The sequence below is a fragment of the Heliconius melpomene genome, chromosome 12 (assembly GCF_056956725.1).
Source record: "Heliconius melpomene rosina isolate 202511_hmr_F chromosome 12, ASM5695672v1, whole genome shotgun sequence".
Classification (NCBI taxonomy): Eukaryota; Metazoa; Arthropoda; class Insecta; order Lepidoptera; family Nymphalidae; genus Heliconius; species Heliconius melpomene.
The window spans coordinates 3,673,021-3,692,286 of record NC_140400.1 but is presented as its reverse complement, the minus strand read 5'-3'; the positions used below and the strand labels follow the sequence as shown (position 1 = coordinate 3,692,286).

The following is a 19,266-nucleotide window of genomic DNA, read 5'->3' as shown; positions in this document are numbered from 1 at the left end:
CTACGTGTAAAGTGTTTGAATAGCGTGCGTCGTAATGCAGTTTTACGACGCATTCAACTCGCGACGGCGTGACCGCTGTAGGCTTTCGATAACGAAATTGCTTCAAACATAGGTGGTACATTTGATATGTGATTTTAAAAAATAACGTTATTTTCAATACGTATGTAGATGTCCTTTCCCAATACAAACTTAACGGATACTTCATATTTATGCTGAATGTATGTTAAAATTCACCACCGACCACGGTTTTAGTACCTAGTTACATTTACTTCTTCAAGTCAAAGTCGAATTAATTTATTAAGAAATTACAAGTAAGAGGCCCGTCGTGACGCAGGGGCACAAGCGTACGACTGTAAACGCGACAGGTTATGATTTCAATTCCCACTCGAAACGAAAACAATAAAAAATCTCCAAAATTTGGCGGAAACTGGGCATTGTCTTAATGGGAACGGAGTGTCTTAACACTAGACTCCCAAATATCTCTCTACCTACCGTGCTATGTGAGGGATACAGAAGCTAAAAAAAGTTACAGAGTTATCTCAGACACGTGGTATGTCATCATGTGTCATACAATCATGTCATATAATCCGCAGGTCGAAGTGAGTTTATAAATTAAATTGAATATAAAAAAAAATGTAGATAAGAAATATAGAAGAAGTCGTGAATTATTGTAGAAGAACTATTAATATTATCACTGATTACTTTTACATACACCGTGTATTACATACTTACGTGCTACATATATAGAAAATGGGTATCTAACCATCAAATGATAAAAAGATTATAAAGTTGCCTAATTCAATCAATTATCGCGATAAATCCGACACTTTAAATTGATTAAAAAACATTTACAGATTGTACCTTTTTTTTTTTTTTTTTTTATCGTGAGGAAATCCTGTTACGGATACCGGCCCGAGTGGGGACTCGAGCGGGTTATGTGGGACTCGCGGACTGGCAGATGTAGGCCGTCCGAATACCCACTAAAACCTCACGGTGCTCCTCCTCGACCGCCACTGGCCGCGAGACGCGGGGACTAGAATCGTCCACGAAACGCGGCGGCGGGAAAAATCAATTTGTTCAAAGGCAGATTTGAACTCGGGTCGTGACTACTAATATGCGCAACGATGGCCGCTGAGCTGTCAGACTTCTTACAGATTGTACCTACACTTGTGTTTGTACAATACTGATATTACTTAACTACTGTGGCGATTGTGGTCTTGTGGGGCATAATTCGATTATAAACCTGATAGTTGTGGGTTCCAATAAACTTGAAAGAACAAATTATTTTTTAGTTCTCCGCCCTAGCAAGATAAAGCGCGGAGTTGGGTTCCGTCACTCATTACGCGTTATACTGTATATACTTTGTACGGCTAAATACACATGTTTAAGTAAATTTATATGATATTTATATTTATTGTCTGTGAAATTGTTTGTTAAACACGTAATAAGGGTTTTTATGCCATTTGTGAATTAAGTGGAAGTGGAAAGAAAATGTGTTTTCCATTTTGCTTTATCGATTTCGATATATGAGCTGATCTCAAATCCACTAATTCCACCAGTCACAAAAAAAATATTCCAACTATAGCTTTTTAGATATGTATCTCGGAAAGTCACACTTTCAAACATTGTCGGGCCTAAATCATTATATTACATATTAAATAAAATAATACCCATACATATATTAACAAACAAAGAGTACTCCCAACATATATTCGTATTAATTATGGAACTAATTATAATAATTCATTGCTATTAAATGCATAAAAATGTTTTAAATCACAGCGTGGTCACGCTAAGCTTATCTTTGTTGTCGATATGAGGTTAAAAGAATCAAATTTATTGTAGAAAAAAAGCACTTAAGATATGAAAATTCGTTTAAAGTTTTATATTTAAATGAAATTACGAAAAATTTTTGGAATTCAACACATTATTATTATGATTGAAGTGTTTATATAAAATTAGACTGTCAAAGATTATGTTGTCATACTTCTGTAGAGATCCCTGTCTCATTTTGTTACCAATTGTTTTAAGATTAAGAAAATCCCAGTCAAAGTAGCTATTGGATAAACAATATTTCCCCGTCAGTTTGTCATATCTCATCATTAAATCGGTAAAGCGACCCTAATATGAATGGAAAACTGACTAATCTATTACTGTATACTGTATGGTATATGCTTACCTCGCAAGTGCGAAAGATATAAGTAAATAACAATCTTTTATTTTAAAGTGACAAAAATATACATTTCATACAAATGACAATACATTTTTAAGTATAGGGGCATAGACTAATGAGCACAATTTTCATAACATTTTGTATTGTTTCAGCTCAAAAGACGATGAAATAGACGGCAATTGTATAGTACGCGCTCGAGGACTCCCTTGGCAATCGTCTGACCAGGATATCGCCAAGTTCTTCCGGGGACTCAATGTGGCCAAGTAAGCTAGTACTTTCTTTTTTTCATATTTCCTGTTAAAATTATATATATTTATCGTATCTGTAACTTACTAGTCTATGATAAAAATATCACATTATGAAATAGTTGTTCTTTGATTGTAAAAATGACAGAGTTACCCAAATATCGACATATTATATTCATCCAAAAAAATATTTTATGCTACATTTTGAAGAAACCGTAAATCCTTAGTGGAATTAAAAGATTGTTGTCTTTTGTTAAAAAATAAATAAACAAATATATATTCGCTACATAAGTTTCAAATATTCCATTTTTCTTCCTCCAGGGGTGGAGTAGCGCTGTGCCTATCGCAACAGGGTAGACGTAACGGGGAAGCCCTGGTGCGCTTCATATCTCAAGAACATCGAGACATGGCTCTCAAACGCCACAAGCATCATATAGGCCCGAGATACATTGAAGTAAGTATAACCAATTATTCCGTGACCTATATGAAAATGTTCAAGTATTTTTTTTTGTTGCTTATCATCATATTTATGATGCCATTGCGATAAAGTTGGCTGGCACGGGGGTGCTTAGAATAGATTCCTACTTGTAGTAACTCGACATTCCGAGGACTTTACAGTGCAGTAGTCCATGGTCAGCCGTATCTGTGTCCCCGAAAATATTGACGAAAATTCAAAGATCTTATATCTTTGGTTTTAGACAAGTTTATTATTACTATTATTATTTAACATTTTCTCCTCTTTCCAGGTGTACCGGGCCAGCGGCGAGGATTTCCTATCAGTGGCTGGTGGTGCGACGTGCGAGGCCGCCGCGTTCCTGTCCCGCGGCGCGCAAGTTATAGTGCGTATGCGCGGCCTGCCTTACGACGCTACGCCACAACAAGTTGTAAGTTTAGCAAAGGTTTAATAAAGGTTTATAAAGGCTAATCATAGAGAATAGAGATATTTTTTTAACTGTTAAGAATAGAGATTTTTTTTATAAAGGCTAAAGCATATAGCCAACCTAGTATTGAGACATTCCGATTTTCGTGTTACTGTATGTTGAGTGGCGGAACACTGTTACTTTTTATATAAACTGTATACTACAAGAGCAGAGTAGTAAAAATTATTATTATTTATTATCATTATTAACAATTAACAAACATCTACAAAATATATGTTTTAGAACTTTTAGACGTTTTCAGTACTTAAAACTGTTATAGTTGTGAATTGATTTTCTTTCTTTTTATCGTATTGGTTATCAGTTGTATGAAAACGCTATAAATAAACCATAAAGCACTATATACAAGTTTATTATGGAACTGTAGAACTTTACGAAGATAAGAATGTAACGAAATTACTTTGACGAGAGACGAGAGATTATAGAAATTTAATATAAATGTGTATTATATTTTATCAGATTTATTATGAGTAGAGATATTGCATGACAAAATCTTAATGAAATGATGATGATGATGAAGTACATGTTCGAATGATTATTTAAAATATTAATAATTAAAAAGCCTCTAGTCATTTTTATGAAGTTTAACATAAGATATTTCATAATCCAGCTTATTATATAGTCTTTATACTTCGATATATGACACAAGTCTTTTAAATCCACATTTCTGTATCTTAAATACAATTAAAAATTTAAACGCATATAGATATCTGTATTGATTTGAAATACTATGAATTTAGTTTTTTTTTTCAATTAGCTACACTAATTCCATCTTCTACTTATTACACTAATTCCTTCTTTTCAGCTTGAATTCTTCTCATCTGGCGACGATCCAGTACAAGTGCTAGATGGTGCTGACGGCGTACTCTTCGTTAGGCGAGCTGATGGTAGAGCAACTGGCGACGCCTTCGTTCTGTTCTCTAAAGAGGACGACGCTCCTAAAGCTTTGTCTCGACATCGTAAACTAATAGGCGCTAGATACATAGAACTGTTTAGGTCCACTACTGCTGAAGTACAACAGGTAAGATTTTTTGTTCTATTAATAAAAGTGTTTTTAAGAGATTTTTTCCGAAAAAAAAAAATAGTTCTTAACACAATTGTATAATATAGTATTTTTATTGCACTTTTTTCAAAGAAAAAACAGATTTTTCTTATCTTATCAGACTGACTGACTGAAATTACTGCAGGTTATTTATTGGAGTGAGTTAATCGTAAATCAAAGTCTGAAATTACCTACTAAACTATACATATATAATTGTAAAATTGATGTAGAGCTGTATACAGCATTGCCTTTTTTATGTTTACGTTAATATTACCCAATTATTTTCATATAAAATAGTTCAATTTAACATTTTAAATAAAAAGTAGTAGCATTGTATTTACTGCTTAAGCGATTTCGATTATAATTTTTATCTTAAATCAACCATTTTTATAATTCCGCATTACAAACCAGTGTGATAACAATATAGATTAAATGATTGCTTGTAATTAATTGTTTTTATCTAGGCCCCGTAGGTTGATAAAATTAGATTAAACACTATGTATTTAATTGATTAATAAATATTCTTTTCTAATAGAAATAAATTTGGACCCATTACGGTTACATTTTTCCATAAAAAACACATAGGATAAAGGATTATTAAATTTTAGTAACTTAATGTTGCAAGACAATTACATACAATTTAACATAAAGTAATTGTCTTGTAACTTTTGGAAACATATCGAAAAAGGTAATAAACCATTCTGATAGCATATCGCTTTGAAACTACTAATAATTGTGACTCAGAAACCAGTTTATTAGCTATCGTCGAAAGTACATACATTTCCAATAGACGTAGAGTAGTTTTTTTCTTTTATTATAATTATTTATCAATGATCACCTATAATTATGTATTCTTTTTATATTAAATATAATATTTAAATTATATATTTTATTGGATATATTTTAAAAAATCCAGTATAATTTAATGCTATCATGAACCAGCCTAGAAATAAATTTAAAAAAATCATCTCCATCCAAGTCCTTTTAAAAAAGAAAAAAGTTATATCAGTTCAGGAAATTTAAAAAATAATCCAATCTAGAGAAACAATCATAAACACAATACTTATTTGACATGCAATGTGAACAATAAGATTTGATGTAATTTAGTTATTTATTTATGTGCACGCTGCCCTTGGATAAATGGTAAGAATTACACGCAACTACTTGAAAATGCACTTATTTGGACGCTATATGTATACTTATATAGGTAAATAAAATACATTTTACCTATACTTTATTGTTTAAATTTATTTTATTACTATATATTGAAATTTATTAATTTCACAGTGATAATAAAAATTAAAAGCCACACTGTTATTACATTTTGTTATTTTCTATTACCAATTTTAATATAAAAATATTCACATTTTCACAAACAACCTTCATTTGATTGAGGTTGTTACTTATTTATTGTCAATAGATCATTTAATGAATTGTACCAATATCGCCTCATTAACAAAACATACATATGTAATATATAGTTTATTAATACTTTCATTTACATTCAGTTATTATAATTCCTTTTTTAGGTACTAAATCGTTCACTAGAAACGCGTACAAGTCAAGCCAGTACGCCGTCAACAGCGAGTGCGCCAGCTGAGGGACTGTTACCAGTGGCGTTAGTACCGCAACATGTTATCACTTCTGGCACCGCTAAGGACTGTGTGAGACTGCGAGGATTGCCTTACGAAGCTCAGGTATAATTTTCTATATTTTAATATTTGTTATAATATAGTATCTTTTAGCCTGCGGTTTCGACCTTTAGAGCCTAAAGGACGACACTGTCTGACAAGTCTAATGAAAAAACTAAGAACTATATGACATATGAAGCATTTTAAGTGCCTAAGGTATGTCGGAATCGAAAAACGAGAATCAAATAATTTAACGGTCATATGAAGGACATACATACACTAAGTTCTATGAGCCTTATTACATTTCACTCCAGGAATTATCATTTTACCCACTTGACTAACCACTGAAAATATTTTATGCATCAGAATAACGCATAGGCTACAATTTATGCTAAAAAATGTATAATTTGGCCATAATATTGCCAACATTAAGCCGGCGAAGCCGAATTTAGTCACTAGTATTTTATATATTAAAATTAATATTCCAGGTCGAACACATTTTGACGTTTTTAGACGAGTTTGCAAAGAATATTGTTATGCAAGGAGTTCACATGGTATACAATGCACAAGTAAGTAAAGTACAAGTAACATTGAATATTTAGCTAAATATGTAAAAAAAAAAACAGAACCACTGCGGATAAAGATAGTCAACATTCCCTAAACAGAAACCATAGAATGTCATAGCAAAAACTACAAAGAATTAATTTAAAAAATATAATTCATTTTCCTTTAATAATCAGGGTCATCCTAGCGGCGAAGCCTTCATACAGATGGACAGCGAAGCGAGTGCCTTCCTTTGCGCCCAACAGAAACATCATCGGTACATGACATTTGGGAAGAAACAACGGTACATTGAGGTATGTTTTTAATATAATATACTACTTCTTTAATCTTACGCAGGCTGTCTTAACGCTTATTCTTCTAACAATTTTCAACAGTTGCATAGAAAAATACTAAAACATTAATAACATTTATTTAAGAAATCAACTTTAACAATTCCAGGTGTTCCAATGTTCAGGCGACGATATGAACCTAGTACTGACCGGCGGCGTCACTCCTGCCACTTCGCCCAAAGTGCTATCTCCGGGTACGTTGCTCCCCCCTCCCCAGCCCCGGCTCCTAGCCCAGACTATAGCCCACCAAACTCTTTTAGCCCGACAACATGAAAACCTACTCCTATCACTCAGACAACCCGTTCTACCTACTTTACTACCCTATGTCAGACCTCCATCTTACCCAACCCTCCCAATGCTCCCCCAACAACAGATACTGCCAACCAAACGTAGTTACGATCGCGCTTTTACTCCCGCTGAGGCGAGCCCTGCGAAACGACCCTACTCTGTACCACAAATTACCCCTCAGCTATCCCTCCCTATGATGTCCTACGCGTCTTCCCCCCCCTTATTTTCGTATGCGAATTCCTCCCCTATGCTATCAGCGTATAACACTCTCCCGACTTTACCCACTCTTCCCGCAGGATATGGGACAGCTCTGTCCGCTGCCCTTCCTCCAACGATCTCTACGCCCTTCCCGGGATCACTTTCGATGTCAATGTTCCCAACTTATCCATATTATCCTGGCGTTTAAATTTTATCTAAAACTTTGCGAATTTAAGAGTAATTCGTTTTTTTAATAGGATTTCGAAAGCTTTGCAGATTCGCTATTAACATAATACTTAAATTGACTCCTCTATTATAGTAACGTAACTAACTGTAGGTAGGTGCCTTTTACTTTGGTACCTGATGTTCAATCGGCTCGGGCGGTCGAAATAACAGGGTAAAAAAATATATGACAAAACGCTCAAACGAATGTCTTTTTTTATTTTAGTGCCTTAAATTTTTAGGTTCTGTAGGATCGACTTTTCGGGCGACATTGGGGGACCTTATATATAACTTTTTGGAATCGTCCCACATAATTTATCCTTATTTGTGTATGTATAGATAGATGCATATTAATATTAAAAATATGAATTTATTAATCGTGACGTATGGATTACGGCAGCTTTTGCAGCTATCTTAGCGTAGGTTTACACGAAAATGATGTTTTTGTTGTTTTTTACTGACTTTAAATCATTGTTGAAAGTTTATATATAATATTTATAAGTGAATCAGAGGTTGTTGATCAATGACAAGTAATGTAGCTTTTAAATACATTAGATGCTAATATCATGGCGTGATTTTTATAACATTTTTTTTTGACATTCCATACATTTGAATATTTTTGAAGGCTGATGTAGGTACTTATATAATGAAAAATAGGTACTTAATTCCTTTTTTCACTATTATACACTTTTTGTACTTTACACGTTTGTTGTTGTATTTGTTTCATTCGTATGTGTTTTTGGCAAATTTTGTTGATGCACCTACATAGTACGTAGATGTTATGAATTTAATTAGATTTATGCTTTTAGATATATATTTTTTTTGGTTGGCAGTTTCCCTGATAATTTGGTTACCCTAATCACATAAATAAATCATTCCTATACAATCTAACTTCCTATTCCTTTTAATATAGAGAACACTTATATCATTCGATACCTCACACCACAGATAATTAATAAAATTATTTATACTTCAAAATATGTGAAAGCGGGTAGTTATATAATTTTATCATTGTATGGTGTTGCCATTGTCTAAATCACTAGGTATGGGGCTTCACGGTGGTGTATAGGCTGATTGTTCTGTCATATATTATATTTTTGGCGGTTCTAACATTGGTCTTACGCCCAAATTACATTAGTTTAGTTTAAAATACTGTGTTAATTTTTTTATTACTTCATTTTATATTGTGGATTTGGAGTTCAAACATGAGGTCTATAATTGTAATAAATAAGATTTTTTTTATATATCTTTAGAAAAAATTGGTGATTTTATTTTATCTCATAAATCGTCATATTTATTGTTCTGGCAACTCCACTTGTTGAGCTCCCACTTCACTATATAACATGAATGTTGTGATACTCTATATATCCAAGGTTGTGTTATGGAAAATTGCATGAAGTTGGAATAAAAGCGGTAAGTGTTTGCACTTTATTTAAAAAAATATATAATTAGACCTATATTAAAAAAAACATATATATATGTGTCTCTGCCAAAAGATGGGTTACGCATGGATGGTTGTACGGTTTCTTTGCATGATTATATATTTAAAAAATGATATAAAATCGCTTTTATAGGTTTCATACGATTTTCCAGAGCACATCGTGAGGATAACCTATTTGTATGTTAATGTTTAATAAACAAAATGTACGGTATATAGCTTTATCTTTGGTATACTGGTTATAAATATTATAATATGAGATATATAACATATACAAAAATCGCAATTTCATTCATTCATTTAGAAAATAATATACATTTTGATTGTTATTTTCAATTTGAAGTATGAAATAGCGATTCTTCAGTTGTCCAATTGTCGGTAAAATCGGTAAACCCCCGCTTTATAATAAGAAAATATATAGCTTAGTGTCTTCCAAATAGTTCTCTTTGTAGAGAATCGCATATAAATATATTATATTTTTTTTAGGAAAATGCCTACTTTCGTATATTTAAATATAAATCTATATTCATTTCATATGGCAATTTGACTATATCAAATATTTTTATAGTTTTGAGGCATTTTTCTAAAACTAATAGTTATTTAAATTGCGATTGGCAAAGACTATTCATAAAATGGATTGTGGTAGAACCTCCAGTCATTAACACGCACAGCTTTCCTACTTAGCCTTCTTTCGCTTTAATTTCTCTGTTATCTCACTGGAATGGGATATTTCAATGTTTCTTTCTTTATATAATAAAAATATAGAATATAAATCATTCTATTTTATTATTTATATCTTATTAATAATAGACATTTATTATATAAATCAGATTTTTTAAAAATAATTTAGTTTTTTTCTATTGAATTATCCCTACGTGTAAATGACTGGTGGGGTGGTGTGAGGAGTCGAATCCCCCATTTGTTCTTGTGACGCTTTTTTTTATTTTAACCTGAGAAATTTCCAACACGTTCAATGTTGACACAATCTGGTGTAAAACTGATTATAATTCACTTTTTTTATTAAAATTTTTGATATAAAATAACGCTCAAGTTTATTATTTATATATATACTGGTTTTTAAAAATGGCTGCTTTATATATAGAGGCGTTATTAAATATCACAAATACAGGGGATCAATATAGTGTAAGTTAACATAGTTTAGATATAAGAAATTATAAAACGTTGCTATAGTTAAAATCGTCTTATACTTTATAGCTGTTAGTTTATTGCGTACTTTTCAATAAAACGAAAAAAATCATGTTAGATCTTGATTATTGCGTGTTTCACTGCAGTGTGCACATGGTGGTTGTGCTATTTTATGTTTTTTGGGTGTATTTAGTTCAACTTGTGAAGGAGGGCTAATGTACTAACTCTATGGCTTAACTTGTTTATGGTCTGTACGATCTATATTCTATGACCTATATTACTAACTCTTTATAGTCTATGATTGGCGAATTGCACGAAATGTTGTCTCTTTTTCAAATAGTATTAGGTACTTGTTATGTTTATTTCCTTTTGTAAAATTGGAATTCGATATATTTATATAACATAACTTTATAAAAACTTAGATTTTTATTTAATAATTTACTCCACAGATCATAAATTTAAGCATATTTTTAGGTAACATTTCATTTCATATCATATATCTTATTAACTACTGAACCAATCTATAATTTTAAGACCGAATATTATCATTATTTTCTTTGTATTGTCTTCTCGAATGAACTCGGGGCATATAACTATATCATACAAAGTAACTTTCCTTCACAAGATAACAATTAAATAGCACAATCATGTCTCCCCACCTCCTAACATAGCTTAGTATTTAGTTTCTTAAAGTTTTAAAACAAATATGGGTAATGATTTTGAATTGGTAAAAAAAATATTAAAAAATAAATATTTTTCATTTGAACTAGAGTACCTCTTGCTACAATATAATTCAAAATGCTAGTAAGATTTACATAAAAAACAATATGAAAATCAACATCTGGTACAAAACCGTAATATAATAAAAAATACTATTATAAACATACATTTAAATTAGATAAATAAATAAGGTATATGAGAACAAAATTGCTTCTTCAAAAAAATCTTTAAAGAATCTATTGTCATGTTTTTTAACATTGTTTTTGCTTTTCTGATTCTAAATAACTATAAATTTAAAAAATGAAGTTAAAATATAAAGAACCAATATTAATCTATTATCATTTTGTATTATATTTATAAAGAGGCTCTGCTAAAAAAATAAAATAAGTAAATCGTGCTTCCTAATGCATGGGACCGGTGATAGTGAATACGAATTTTGAAATTGGGAAAACAAAAGCTTCAGTGTGTGTAGAAAGTTTTGTGCTTTCTTAGAGGACATGGGAGGGCTAAGGTCAACTGTACTGTACCATCATAACGTTAACGGAGTAAGTATCGTTTATCATTGTTGGGTTTTATCAGCTCTTTCTTCAATAGTGGCCTCAACTGCTTTAGAATTTGTGGGAAACAAGCTAAAAATATATTGATTATATTAGTTACTTAACTAATATAGTATGGGTTCTGAACTTTAAGTTAATTTTTTACGCATCAAATTCATGTCTTTAAATTTTAAATTATTTTTTTTGGTTTCAATGTTTGCCTTTTGAAAGACTGAAATAGATAGGACAATATTAATTGAATTTGCAAATCAAAAGAATGAAATCTAAGTTTAAAGAAAAGAATTTGATGCCTAAAAAACTAAATTTTGTGTAGTAACGACTGAATTCGAAATTCAACACCTCTATGAAGTATATATTTCTTCTATGCTTGCTTTATTCTCTTAGCTATGCATAATTTCAATCATTTAAATACTTTAATATATGAAGTAGTTGAGGTCGCCAGGCTAACTATCAGGTCAGGGTATAGGAGCATAGTAAAGTCAGGAGCTTGGACGACGACGCGTTATGGTATAAGTGCACTGCTTTGGTGGACTGGTTATGCGTTATCCTGGTGAGTGTTCATCAATTTATTTAACTATAACTACATACATACTATGATTTCATGTTTGTCTGTCTTTTATCACCGTTTAAATGTTTTGCTGTATATATATATTTTATGTTTCCATATAATAATAGTATCAAGATCGTGATTAATTATTTGAGGTGTTTTTGGTTTTCTGTATAGATAGTAGATATATACATTTGGAGATTTGGTAAAACTCATATCAAGTCGTCCTACAAACTGATTGATCCAATTTCGTTATTTTCAATTTTGATATATTTTTTTGTTATTTTCAATTCAAAATTAAGAAAAGTTCCGATTTATAGAAAAATCATACATTTATTTTTCATCTTATGCAATAAAGTTCACGTTCCAGCAAAACATTTTGTTTAAACCACAATACAATTTTAAATATATTTTTGTATGGGACTTAGAAACAAATAATTGAATAATTCAACACGAGTACAATAATACGCATACAGCAATTATCGAAAATAATAACATAATATTACATATATTTACGAAAGTATGACATTTATAAGATTGTGACTAACATTTGCATGAGTAAAGAAACGGAGTAGATTCAAATTATTAGCAATGTTTATTGTTTAGCAAACCAATCAAAGTATAAAGCTTTAGATAATTATCTAAAAGTAACGTCATCATGTCTATTTGCTTACGATGGTTGTGAATTCAAAGCACCGTCGAGGGAAACTGTCAATTTTAGAAATATTTCCGTTTTCCTGCTCTCATTAGATTGGGCTGTTTTGAATTCCGCCATTCATTACAAAATATTTCTAAATAGCGTATAATAATCATTAATTAATAGTTATAATAATTTCATTATAAAATAATTAAAATAGCCGCAATGTCGATTTAATTTGAATAGGTCCGGTAACATATTATTACCCGGCTATGGGTCCGACGTTGCCGCCGCCGTTGCTCTACTGGGGGTACCCGACGCCGCCCGTGTCGCCCGCCCACTACTATCATCCACCTCACCACCCGCAAACTATGGTATGAGTTTAACTAATTTTAGAACTATTGTTGTTTTTTTTTAAATTAAGAATATGGTTAATTCATTTCAAAATACAAAATATTTGGTCTTGCATAGAGATAGTGATATGGTTAAGACATCAGAAACTCATTATCATTATCATCACTTCGGTAACACTAAAGAAATTAATGGTGTTTTCGGAATGTAGAATATGATACAATTATGATCAGATGTTTATCATGATTTCATCATATTTTTTAATTATTGCATCATGCATTGGGAAGTTATTTCTCAATCTGATAAGAAACAACGAAATATAACGTTCAGTTTTAATACGTAAAGTTTTCAACCAAATTTTAACCGAATTAATCTCATATATTTAACATTATACAGTTTTGAAAACCCAAAATTTCGAACAATTTTGGGTAAAGAGATAAACAGGTTAAAGAGTTCATTCACATTAATATATAATACTTAATCGTAAAATCAAAGATTTTAATAAAAATATTTATATGTAAAACTTTCTTAATTTCAGATGCCAGAAGTAGTTTCAGTAGGTGGTGGTTCACCCTTGCCCATCCCTCCTCCAGCCGCTTGCCCTGAATGGCCAATATTTATGGTCAACTGACATGGAACATATACACATATATCTTAGCTTTTATATCTTGTCGTATTTTATATGACAAATTCGCTCAAATTTAGGCTATAATTTTGTAGTTTAATACATTCAATTAAGTATTGGAGCTCTATCTTACCATAGCTTATCTATCAGTGGACCAAAGTTTTAAAGCTAAACAAAATCTGACATATATAAATTATTTTATTTTACAAGGGCTCAAACTGCATCACTTTAAATTCACAAAATAAAATAATCCGGTTTTTTATAACTATGTATTGAAAAAAGCAATTAACTGTTTCACTTAAAATTATATCCTTGCCAATATAAATTCTATACGGCTCAAAGAAAGTGATATTATATAAATGTCTCGATACTATTTATTATTATTTAGAAATAATAAATTAATTATTAAATAGCATACATTATTGCATGTGGCTATATGAATGTATTTCATAGATTAAATATTTTCTAAATACATACATATATAACTTTGGAAAAATATACATAATTGAATACATTTTTTTATTTTTAATATTTTATTTACTGTTGATCTTTTAGATATTAAAAAGATTTTAATGACTATAAATGAAACATAATATATTTTTTTTAGAAAAAATTAAGTAATGAGTGATTAAAAAATATATACATATACAATTATATAAAGACATCATTATGATAACTATTATTGTTTTATACTTGATATTAAATAGGAAAATGTTACAGATTCTCAAGTTTATTAATATTTTCATTGAAAATTATATTATTATCGTAATATTTACAGAGAGATATATTAGCTGTCAAATATAAAAAAAAATCATTTAAATATTGTTATTAGCTTCAAAATTGTATTGCTTGTATAAATTATATTGTAATAGTGATATAAAGGTGCTTTTCTTCACGTTTTAGCAAAAACCAAATGTACGAAATACTGTTTGAACTCCATGTAACGTCATCTGAATTGACGAGAACCTCCCTAAAGCGAACATAACACTCTTCTTCTGTTGGTTCCACTTGATTATCATCTCGCATTATTAATTTCTTACTACAAATTGGACTTCCTAAATTACCTCAAATGTTTGTCTCGTGTATATTTTACATTTGACTATAAAATAATAATTGAAAAATAATATAAATTCTTCTTCTCTTTTATTTTTTCTCACAATTACTCTTCAGTGACGTTGTATGGAATTTACACTGTGTATTTGACTGTAGATTAAGAACGCTCAATTAGTGTAAATTATAGAATAGCTGAGCCAGAATAATTCTATGCCATAATATTAAGTTCGTTATTCCACTATATACTTTGATTATTTATAAATATTTTTTTACTTTTAAAGTTTAAAAAAAATACACAAAAATATATTTAGTTAAATTAAGGCTAATAAAGCAATATATAAATTTAAAAACAATGTGACAAGAGGAGCAATGAATATATTACAATTTAGTTTGTGAGATCAGAGGAAATAGTTATTAATCCAAAGTTTTATAAATTAAAGTAAGTTTAAACAATCATTTCATAGTTTCCACATTAAAAATAACTTATTTTAATATTTTCCGATATAAATAAATAATAATAATATATATTATCTATGAAAAGATAAAGTAAGTTTTTTTTATCTGTGGATCATAAACTCTCATCTCATCTCATTCTATGTAAGTAAATATTGCCCTACAGCTGTTACAGGATAATATTAGTTTTAATTCGTGTTTTGGCTACATTCGCTTAATTTAGTTTTATTAAGAGCTATCCAGAAATTACGTCCCACGAATTTCATGATTTTCTGACCCTTCTCCCTAAACCCCTACTGTGGAACATATTTTGCAATTTTATCCAAAAATTATTAAATTTAAAATAGCAGTTATCTTAGTCCTATTATTTTACGCATTATGTTAGTATATTGAAATATAATGCCATACGAAATTTAGGACTCTCCCCATTGCTGTGACTTAATTTATGGATGGCCTTGTATTGAGAAAGCAACAAAATCAAATGTCTTCCGAAGTATAGTTTTAAGTTTGTCACTTGTGATAAGATATGTTAATTAATTTAGTAACTAATAGTTAAATGTTAACATTTTTTCTCATTAAAACAAGTAATTTTCATTCAAATATTGATATAAGTCAAAATTTCTTTTAAAATAAAGAATGAAATTGTTTTAATATTAATAAATATTGTGCTAAAAAAATTAGAACAGCTACTTAACTATAATTCACGCGATGGTCAGTTTTAGAGTAATATTATTATACTTTATTTTAACATCACGTATACGGACGTAGTCAAATACATGAGGTATTATTAAAAGAAAATGGAACACCTATAAATTATAAAAAAAAAAAAATATTATTAAGAACTAATCAGTAAATAACATGTTATGAAAACTAAACTAAATATATGATAAATATGAAAACTGTTATTTTTTTCTTCTGTTGATGTTTATTTTTTTTATTAATTAAATTAACATTCTAAATGTTTTTATCTTTAAAAAATATTTAGCCTTAAAATATTTAATTAAAAAGAACTGGCTACGTCCGTTTCATATATATATGTAAGTTGCGTAGAAAAATTAGGAAAGTTTGAAATTTCTAATGTCTACCTATATCTAGTGAGTTTTATCCATGACTATGAAGCGTTCATGACTATGTTAAGTTTTGTTATAGATATAATAATTTGTTGTATATTTTTATTATAATAGAAATGTTGATTCCAAATAAATATTTACATAAATATTTTTACACAAGTATTGTAAAAATATTTATTTTATATAAATTTAATAAATTCAAGCAACAAATTACGTTGTCGTCGCGTTAATAATCACTTTTTTTTGTAATTTATTTGTCAAAAATTAAAAAAAAAATATTTCTTTTTTTCTATTTTATCAACATCTTTATTATAATAGTTTTGTTAAATATATAAAGAAATGAAGTTTTTATATGTTTTTAAAACAAACCTGTCATTCATAGTAGCTCATGGACCCACTATTATTTTACTAGTATTTTTTGAATTTATTGTATAAGTTTTCTATTCAAATTTGTTAATATCTAGAGAATATTATATATATATATATAATATTCTAAACTTATATCTATAAAATTTAAAGCAGTTTTACCAGTGATTGAAATTTATAAAATTATAAGATCAATTGATTTACAAATGTTTATTAATAAAAAGAATTGTTCGAAACATCCATAATTATCTTATTAATATTAATTTATAATTTAAAAATATATTAATAAACTTTTATTCAATTAGATAAAAAAAGTTGTTACCGCTCATGAATAAAATATTTTTTATGTATCTACGTCTAACTACTATGTCACTGTTAAAATATTGATATTATATGTATATTAGAGTATATGCTATATCACACTCTTCAATACAATATAAACATAGCATTAACTAAAAAAAATATTCTGATATTTATTATTCTGTTCGTAAACTCAATGGTCACGGGGCACCACTCAGGGAAATGAATCATTTTCATTTCCCTGCTGTGATAGACAAAGTGTGGCAAGGAAAACTAATCTTCTCCTATTTCCTCCACAGTCAAGAAATATATAAATATTTGTTATATTGCTTAATAATAATATTTTAATATTAGCGGAGTGTGATACAAGCATACGAATAATTTAGTCGATATAGAAAGTGCAATGTTTAGAATTAGACATATTGATCTTCATACCAAAACTGTTTTGGTTTATTATCATACAAAGTAGTGAATTGTTCCAATAAATAAATTAATTATATTAAAATAATGTCTTTTTTTTTACTATAGTTTGTTATTCCTGATATTATAAGTTATGTATGAAAGGAAAAAATATAAAATTATAAATAAAATCAAGCATATGTTTTTTTACTTAGATGAACAGAGTAAACATTATTAATTAAGTTTATCAATGAATTATACCGCCGTGGCGGTGAGGCTTTTGTGGAGCAGGGGCACAAGTTTGCAACCGTACACGCGACGATTATGGGTTTGATTTCCACTCCAGAAATTAAATATTGAAGAATAATGGAATTAAATATTTAATATTCTCATTTTTCTCTATAGTAAGGCAAAGCAATTAATGCTTAGTGTGGGTGTGCCACGGCTTACCGTAAGTGATACGAGTGCAAACTGCAAATGTAAAATCATTCATGCATTCATTCACATTCATTTTTATTATTAATTATCTTTAATCTTATCGTCTGCGATCCATTAAATCAAAGTATAAAACTGACCGTATACGGTATAACGTAAGCCCAAGCAAAGCGCGAGTCGCTTCATGACATGAATCCATCAATCCAATCATTCGAATGATCGAATCATAATATGAACAGGCTCATTTTCACAAATGCACGAGAATGATATCGATCACAGAGATAAATCGATCGACATTCGACATTTGTTAATAAATAAGTCAGTTTTAATATAAAATATATAGTGTTGCACAATCACGTACAATACTATTTCAAAAATATAAGTAGGAATCGAACCCGCAATCTTTAATTGCGTTTATTTTCGACTTACGGCCCCTTTCCTTTATACCACAAGACAGAACCAAACGATAGCTTGAATTATTTCGTTATAACGCCATCTATGAACCTATAGTGAAAAATACTACTAAAGGTTAAACAACTTTGACATTTATCGCCAATACTTACGACTCGATTTTGGAATGAGGCGTGTGCGGTGGTGTCCCTTTGGGTTTGTCGTGCGTGCGTCGTCCTTAACAAATGGCGTTTTATTTTACAACGACAATTTTATTTTTCATTTGTTCGCTCTGGCCAGTGGCGTAGCGAGATTAGTGCGAGCGGTGCGGTGGCACCGGGCATCAAAAGGAAAGGGGCATCAAAGTCGACGACCACTTTGTTTTTTTTTAGACCTTAGACCATTTTAAAGGGCATCAAGTCCCCTAAGCCGCACCGGGCAGCAAATACCCTAGCTACGCCACTGGCTCTGGCACTAAATTGGCCCGGCGTTGAGTTCTGCCACTCAACATATCCCGCATATAGCAACGTTGACAAAGGGAGCCTAGTGTTAAGACACTCTGCTCCCCACTTTTCGCCGAATTCTGGAGGCATTGTGTGTGAAATGGAAAAACTCGATACCAGAACGAAGCAATGAATATATGAAATATTTCCTAGAGTGGGAATCGAGCTCACAACTTGTAGCGATTACGCTCGTGGGCTGCACCACCAGTGGCCCCAAAAAAGTTATTTAAGTACTCTGATATTGAAATCAGGGCTAAAAGTATTAAGGAGCCGATTTGTCGAAATCGAAGTCCCATTTTGAGGTAAACGTTCATAACCAAAAATTAAATCTAGGAAATTAACTTCTAAACTTAAATCGAGTTAATCATCTTCTTCGTTAGCTAGTGACGACTCTAGGTTCCCCTCGGAATGGTCAATTCATATGCTAATCAATGATAACTAATCTTCACCGATGGTATTTATATTTACAACTAAATATAAGATTTATTTAAAAATTATGAGGTCACCCACATATTATTTTTTTTGAGCTTTAGTTGTTCGATGGAATTATTTTGATAAATTTCATTTAATAACCATACTTTTTTGTACCTAAATATTCATTAAGATGCAAGGTTCGTTCAAAATCTTTTTAATAAAAAATACTTTA

At 30.2% G+C, this 19,266-nt stretch overlaps 1 protein-coding gene across 2 annotated transcripts in view; it reads left to right on the top strand.

Annotated features, from left to right (window-relative positions):
* The window catches only part of fus (epithelial splicing regulatory protein fusilli), a 91,457-nt gene extending 74,056 nt beyond the window's left edge, over positions 1-17,401 (top strand). The window contains exons 7-16 of one of the 2 annotated variants that reach the window (XM_085193945.1): positions 2,326-2,436; positions 2,740-2,872; positions 3,165-3,302; positions 4,162-4,377; positions 5,928-6,095; positions 6,518-6,598; positions 6,770-6,886; positions 7,032-7,116; positions 12,922-13,049; positions 13,565-17,401. In XM_085193945.1, the coding sequence (XP_085050071.1) occupies positions 2,326-2,436; positions 2,740-2,872; positions 3,165-3,302; positions 4,162-4,377; positions 5,928-6,095; positions 6,518-6,598; positions 6,770-6,886; positions 7,032-7,116; positions 12,922-13,049; positions 13,565-13,657 (1,270 nt within the window). In that variant the 3' untranslated portion in view covers positions 13,658-17,401. Of the gene's footprint in view, positions 1-2,325; positions 2,437-2,739; positions 2,873-3,164; positions 3,303-4,161; positions 4,378-5,927; positions 6,096-6,517; positions 6,599-6,769; positions 6,887-7,031; positions 10,343-12,921; positions 13,050-13,564 lie in introns of those variants that run through there. The other variant, XM_085193944.1, reaches the window with a different exon arrangement.
* Positions 17,402-19,266: the final 1,865 nt, after the last annotated feature.